At 35.7% G+C, this 7,848-nt stretch overlaps 1 protein-coding gene across 1 annotated transcript; it reads right to left on the reverse strand.

Moving 5' to 3' along the window:
* Positions 1-316: 316 nt before the first annotated feature.
* On the reverse strand, positions 317-2,477 carry LOC113778041 (transcription factor MYB20). The gene is made up of 3 exons (XM_027323290.1): positions 2,240-2,477; positions 1,878-2,007; positions 317-1,422 (listed from the first exon to the last, which is right to left on the reverse strand). The coding sequence occupies exons 1-3, from the start codon at positions 2,370-2,372 to the stop codon at positions 621-623; spliced, it is 1,065 nt and encodes a 354-aa protein (XP_027179091.1). The 5' UTR covers positions 2,373-2,477; the 3' UTR covers positions 317-620.
* Positions 2,478-7,848: the final 5,371 nt, after the last annotated feature.

Genomic DNA, 7,848 nt, shown 5'->3' on the forward strand with positions numbered 1-7,848 from the left:
ACAAAGGTAGGTGAAAATTATTTATGTTATTTTGCTGTAATGAACTCCTGGCAAATGCTTGGATGAGTTCTCAATTTTTATAAAGAAAAAATAACCAACCAAAAAGAATGAAATGAAATCACGAAAACTTATTGAGATAAATACCAACTTGATCAGCAAGCTTTACCCTATACGCACTCGATCATTAGATAAATTCATAATTATATTTTCACAAACTTGTAATTTACGTGGTAGCCACATGTTTCATGCGCAGGCGTAATTGGAAGCTTTTGTGCCCATTGGTAACTACATTATTACATGCTTGTACAATATACACTTGACAACGAAAGTAGAGCATTAATACATAAAAATAAGAAATTGACGGTTGGTTGCATGCCATTATCGTACTCCAAGATGCCAGCTTCATTGATGTACAGAGGGATTTTATTTTTGTCTCTAACATGAACAAAAACAAAAATCTACAAAAACCCAAAAAAACAAAAGTAATCAATGGGTTTTGTCCCACTGATTCTTGACTTTTTATTCATTGTAACTATTGGCAGCTAATCAAGGAAAGACCAATTCAACATTAACAAGAACTTAAGTAGCTCCACTTGAATTGAAAAGAATGTCTGATATGATCACAAGTGATAAAAATTCCAAGAATCTTCATCCAATTGGACCATTTCTGGAGGGTACTGGACCAGGGAAGGTTCAACTCCAAGAACAGCAGCTACATTATTTCTGTCACTATTATCATTAAGTAGCATATCCCAATTGCTGATGAAGTCATCATCCCAGAAATCCATGTTCATGTTGTTTGTGTCATAGTAGTAGTCACATGACGATGCTGATGATGATGACAACTGCCAGCAGTAGTCCATTGTCGGCAACATCTCTTGATGATGATCGAATGCATTGTAATTATTCGAGCTGCGGTCATAAGAACAAGAAGATGATGATGATGACGACGATGAAGAAGGGGTTGATGAAGAATTTGGATACGGTACTAATATTGCATCAGGTTCAATCAAGGGAACTTCATCTATGCAGAAGCCATTGTTGACTTCCATGGGGGAGGAGTCAATTGGACTTTGAGAATGATTATTGCTTTTGTCATCTTCTTCTTTTGCCTCTGTTAAAGTTGACTGCATTGAAGTCTCTGCTTCTCTATTTTGCTGAGCTATTTCTGGGATTGTATCAGAAGCACTATTTGAGAAAGGCGGCGGGCCTTTTTTGGCTTGTTGATCAGAATCAAGATTATTCTCTGGCTGCTCCTCTTGGGGTGGTTGATCAGCAGTAATAGTTGTTGACGGGGGCAGTGGCTTGTGAGTCACAGGATCAATCCCCATTTTCTTCAGCTTTTTCTTTATGTGAGTATTCCAGTGATTCTTGATCTCATTATCAGTTCTTCCAGGGAGATGAGAAGCAATCTTGGACCACCTACAGAGCATGAAGATACAAAATTATTATTCTGAACTCATAATTGGCCACCAGAAATGTCTGTGTAAAAAGCTATGTTTCATAAACAAAGACTATTTACACTGGAAAAGGTGCCTCGGAATAAATAATATTCTTGAAATGCATTTTTTTTCCGTTTCTTTCTTTTTATTATAGAAAAAAGGGCCTTTTGTGAAAGGCAAAATGCAGGGATTGGCTCAGAATAAAAGGATGATGATAATATTGAGAAAGGGATATGTGAAGGAGTGGAAAATATGATTTGCGCAAGTCTTGTCCGCCACTTTACAAGTAGCTTCAACTGAGCTCCACATGTACAACCTCTGCTAAAGAATCCAATTGATTGAAAATGCAGAAGAACGGGGCCGGGATAAAGAGGTGCTCAAAATTCAACTAATTTTCTCATTTTCTTTGGGTAAAGATCAGGATAGAGGATTAACCTGTTGCCAAGCTGAGCATGAAGATCAATGACCATCTTCTCTTCATATTCTGACAATAACCCCCTCTTCAAGTCTGGTCTGAGATAGTTAGTCCATCTCAATCTGCAGCTCTTTCCGCATCTCAAGAGTCCTGCCAAAATTGCAATGCACTCAATCAACAAAAAAGTCCCAACTACCGAACAAAGATGAGCAAAAAGGGCCAAAAGGATTTCATTAGTCTCTTCTTCTTTTTGTTCTCTCTCTTACTTAAAAAGATCACTAGTACATTACAGAGTGAGCTGTTTATTGACCATGTAAAAACCTTTCTTTCCCTCTCACACTCGAGTAGCTAATACTGATAGAATTTTGGAGAAATGGGAGACCTGCAAGTTTTGGGACAGCTCTCCAGCAGCATTGGCCATTGGTAAGAATGAAACTGATGAGTTTCTTGTCTTCATCAGCAGTCCACGGCCCTTTCTTTAGGCCAACTTTGTCACAGCAAGGTTGCCTTCCCATCTTTTTACTTCTCTCTCAATCTGATCAATTGGATGGCTGGAAGTATATCAATATATCAATATTGAAAGAGTAGACAAAGAAACAGTCCTATGACTTGAGATTGAGAGAAACCCGCAAAGACTAGGGACGGATGCATAAGCTACCTACATATATATATAGGAGAGAATTTGGACCCATGGCTGCCCTCTGGAAAAACACGTTATTAGGCAATAGTGGGAATTTGCACTATCTAAACATCACCCTTCATTTTTTTTTTTAATTTTCTTTTATATGGGGGGGCCGGGGGGAGGGATTCCCCAAATATTTTGACTCCACACGTGTTGTCAAACGAGAGGAGCGCGTCGCAGCGTGGCATATCACCTTTCAGAAAGCGCCACCTCACCTTTCGTGGCCTTTACTTAAATTCGAAGCGTAGAAATAGAAGTGTATACATACAATACTACAACTCAGCCTGGGGAGAAAAGGGTTAAAAGTAAAACATACCCTATCCACTGATATAAAATTTGAGCAATATTTATGGAGACAGTAGAAGATCAATGTCATTCATTATACTTGTAGTTATTTTTCTACTCTACTTATTGGTCCCACAACCGTATATGCTAAGCAAAATTCGGTGCCTCGTTTTCCAAAATCTTGGATTATCACATCTTTGCCAACTTGGAAAATGGAGATATTCTAGCCAACTGCAATCAATAATCCGAGGATTCCAGTTTCCTAGTCTTTCTTCCTTTTTTTTTTTTTTTTGGAGTGGGAGTGGGGAAGGGGAGGGGGAACGTTTTTCTCCTCCATCTGCTATAAATGCAGATGAAGGTTCTTTGCGAGAAATATGATGGTTTGGGGAGGTTTAGATGGCATACTTTGTCAAACTAATGTACTTTGTTTTTTTGGTTAAGTATAGCCACTAGATGTCTAGTTGAAGAAGAGGTTAGGATCTATAACCAACCAATTTTTAATTTTTCCTATAGACGTCAAAGTTAATAATGTCTAACAGGCACTTAAGCGGCTAAGAATTCTACATGTCAACTGTGCTTGAGTGTCGTACCACGCAAGGGCACTATGTCCTAAGTTATTAACTCCTAGGTAGACTAAAGGGATTTTTATTTTCAAGCCAATAATTGAATTTTTTTTTTTTTTAATTTTCTCTCTTTTTTAAAGAAGACAGACTCCACATAACTTTATTGGATGAATCTCCTAAAGTCAAGTTCCAGAGAAAATCAGGTAACCAGTTTACACCGAAACTCCATTACAAGTCCAAACATTTGAATTTGTATCAGACTAATTGAAGAAAAAAAAAAATCTTGATTTGGCCAATTTACTCTGCTGAAGCCACAAAATTTTTCCATCCAGGGACCAGATTTGAAGTTACATGACGTATAATTTTTCCAATACTTGTTTAATATAGTCATAGGCCACATGCCAAGACTTTCATGATTGTGGGCTCTTGCACAATATTGCTATGTTTACAGAGACATTTTTTTAGGTGAAATTACTTGCCACTTAATTGGACCAAGTGCAGTTTAAATCTCAAATTGCTCGAGCCAAATTCATCGAGTTCATACTATTATTTTTTTCTTTCTTTCTTTTTTTGTTGTCTTTTCGGAGATTCATGTGTTGAACTAAGAATGATGTAAGTTGTAACCACAGGAAGACTTTGAGTCTTCTCATTTGTTCCGGTTATAGGCAGCTGGTCAGTACTACCGCCTTAGTAAGTTATTGCATGCCAAGAGTGTTAAAGCCACTGCGTCATGTGACGACTATTTGTATGCTGAAATTGATCAAGAATACTAGCCAGGAGATCCACACCACATTCCCACGGTCAAGCAGAGGATTGGCCGCCCTTTATTTGTATGCTGAAATTGATCCTTCAAATTAATGCTAGTTTGGCCTTGTAAACTTTTGTGGGCTTCAATTGGGACTTGAGAAATGGGAAGAAAAGAAAGAAATTGCTTTATATATATATATTTATATATATATATCCCTTCTTTAGGAAATTGAGGGGAAGAAAAAGAAAATTTTTTTGCCAAAAAAAAAGAAGTATATCCAAAACACCACGAGTTCAAAAAATCAAAACAAATATTTGTGTAACTAATTATGAATTCCAACATATTTACAGTGTAATTTTTGATAATTTTCATTTTCTAGACTTCCAAACTATACCTTAGAGCTTGTTCGGATTGTAAGTTTTTAGAGTTTTTGTAATATATATATGTGTGTGTACTTGTTTGGATAGCAAAGAAAAATTGTTACGTTTTTCGTGAATACATTTCTCAATCATATTTTCACCTTATATATATATCAAATCGCTACAGTAATTTTTTTACAAAAAATCCAGAAAAATGCAATCCAAACATGAAGCTAGTCATGTGGCTTAATTGTTTAACTTGATTTTTGCTATTAAATAACAATGCGTTTCTTCTGTATCCCTTCTCAATCATGCATATAGATAATGTTGAGTAAAGACTGTAAAATGATGCCTGCCTAACTCGAACTAAATTTTGCCTTCGACCTTGTGGCGACACCTACTCTATATTTAATGAAGTTCCTATCCTTTGGAGCCGCGATTTCTTCCTTCAGATGGTAGCTAAAATCTATTTGTACTAAGTTGATGTTGCGAAATTGAAACCTCTTGATTTGATTGACTAGCTTACAAAAACCATTTGACTAACTAGCTGGTTCTTGCGTAACTGCTTGAGTCATCTCTAAACTACTGGTACTATTTTAATATTTAGGCCTAATTTGGTAGTTAATCGTGATTTGGAGTATCATTTGTTTTGTGTTGAACAGTTTAGTATTGCTTGTTATGGGCCGTATAACAATTAATTCAACCGAAACAATTGTGCATGCCTTCTTTTAGCTCAACTATGACGACTTGTAATCCATATACAAAGCTTGATTTTACAACCGTGAAGACAGTTTTCTCTGGCCTTTATCTCTAGACAAAACCATGGAACGAACAACTATTTACATAATTTAGGTAAATGAACTAGTCATTAAGCTATAAGCCCGTTTGGTTTAGCATCTGTCAAGTTGAAAGGAAAAAGAAATGTACGTTAATGCCTGAAAAGCTGTTTAACATTTGAAAAGGCTTCTTTTATTATGAAAGTTTTGCCCGGTGAAAACTGCCCTCGTTTAGTTTTCATTATCAGCCTTTGGACATGAGATTAGTTACAGAAAAGGTCAAACAAATCATTTAACTAGCTCTTAAAAATAGCTTTTACCATAAATTTATAGAGCGAATACCCATCATGAGAGAAAATTGTTCTTGTGCTGGGCTCAAACTCATAGGCAACGTTGCCTTTTAAGAAAAAATATTTAAAAAAAAAAAAATTCTGTTCCAGTCCCATAATAGTAGTATATCTTATCCTTCTTCTTTTTCTCGTTTAATGATCTTGTCGACAAAATTGAAAAGATCATCTATTCCAGTCCCAGAATATATCTACTTCTTCGTCTTTTTTCTTGTTTAATGATCTAATACCCGGAAATAAATATAATCATAAAAAAAAAGGGAACAATGCAAGAGCAAGTGGCTATCTTGTCCTTGAGTTAAATTTGAACGAGAGTGAGCTATATAGACTATTCGCTATTTAGTGTAGACTAATCAATTATTAATTACTATCAGGTCTTCTAGATTGGTAAATTTTTTCCACAATTGCTTCATTGCTTCAGGAAAAACAAAAGCAGTAAGGTTTTCTTACATCATAAGTTATCATACAGTTAAGAAAAAGGATCATCTGTCGGAGAGCCGAAATGTGAGAATGCTACGCTACGGAGGACTCATTTGAGTTTAGTCAAAAAGATGGTAGTAGTTTTTAAATGTACAGTTTTTGTTATTTTTAAGCGTTTAATTTTGCAGAGGTCAATGCGATAATCATGCATGCAAGAAGCTTCTTAGTTAGTTCACGTACAATTATTCTTGTCTCTTTTGCATATCGATCTCATCAACTCCCAACTCCCAAGTAAACGCCTCCCAGTTGAAATGGTGAAGTGGGCTGCGTTTGGTCACATTGCAATTTCTTTCTCTTTTTCAATCGCTAAAGATGCACAACTGCATGATGATATATGATGATCCAACACTTTCAGACTCAAAATGTACATATATATATATATATATATATACTTGTGTGTGACTGTGTGTAATCGGATAAGAAAAAATGTCATGCATTTTGTGATCATTTTGCAAGTAGATCGATATAGTACTAGTTTCAGCTGGTCAAGGGCAAAATACTACGGCTGATATCTTTTCTCAAGTTAGTACGTAGTTGGTAAATGGTAAACGCTAGAGAAAGCATGCTTGTTGATTAATAGGTATTTCTTAATTGGCGAGGAACAGCTAAGATTGAACACATATTCAAAGTCATCGCATATATCCAAATTCCACAGTTCAGTTCATGCCGAGTAAAATACTTTTCTTATTCCAGAAGTGCATAAGCTCTTGACCTTTTGCTCTTCTTTGATTCTTGCTGCATTTGTCATAAGCTAGTTAGTGATTAATTTCAATGAAAGTTCTTGGATCATGGTGACAAGTACGTGATGCAGCAGACGAGGCGTTTGTTTTGCATTGAAGATAGATGCATAAAAGGAACTTTTGGGTAAAAAAAAAAAAGGTGCTATGCAAAGATTGGTATTCTAGCAAGGTCATGATCATGAATTTTGAGTAAAATATATATCGAAGTTCCAATCAAACGAAGAGAATTTTCCAGCCAAACTACAGGAAAAAAAAAGAACAGATGAAAACCAATTAAACATAATAAAAGAGTCCATAAACTTAACATACTTCAATAAAGTATTCATTCTCGAAATAGCAAATTGAATATCAGGTAAAAAGATGATGGAGATGCATGGAAAGTTTTCACGCGGTTTTCTGCATCGGGTTCCCAGGGTTTACATGTCTTTGTCAACTCAAATAGTAGGCAAGTTCAGGGAGACTACTCAGACGAATAACTACAAATAGGCATGCAGACACGTTAAAAGCGAAGGTAGCTGTATAGGCTGTATGCAGGAGGAAAATTCCTTTTGTGCATATCCCATTCAAAACGCAGATTCTTTTTAGACTCGAGCACTATCACATGTTTCAATAAACAGCTTTTAATTTTCAGTTTTTGGTCAAATTGGATTTTTCTACTAATTAACAACAATATATAATTGTGCAAGTACATTTATTTGGATATCAAAACACACACATGAATGCACTTTTGGCTTAATTCCACTTAACCCCTCGTAATTAGGAATAAGCTGTACATTGTACCTTGAACTTATTATACTTTGCAGTTTACCCCCTTTAATAGATGGTCAAAATCTTTTGTTAGTTTTCCATTTAAAAAGATGGCATTGTGCCTTCTATGCTTTGACTATTAAGTGCCTAGGATGATTTACCTTTCTTTTTTTTTTTTCTTTTTCTTCTTTTCTCATGCCATCACATCTTTCTTCGTTTGCAGTGTTAACACACTTAAATCCCATACAACCTACCATGTATATG

This window comes from Coffea eugenioides, chromosome 7 (genome assembly GCF_003713205.1).
Source record: "Coffea eugenioides isolate CCC68of chromosome 7, Ceug_1.0, whole genome shotgun sequence".
Classification (NCBI taxonomy): domain Eukaryota; kingdom Viridiplantae; phylum Streptophyta; class Magnoliopsida; order Gentianales; family Rubiaceae; genus Coffea; species Coffea eugenioides.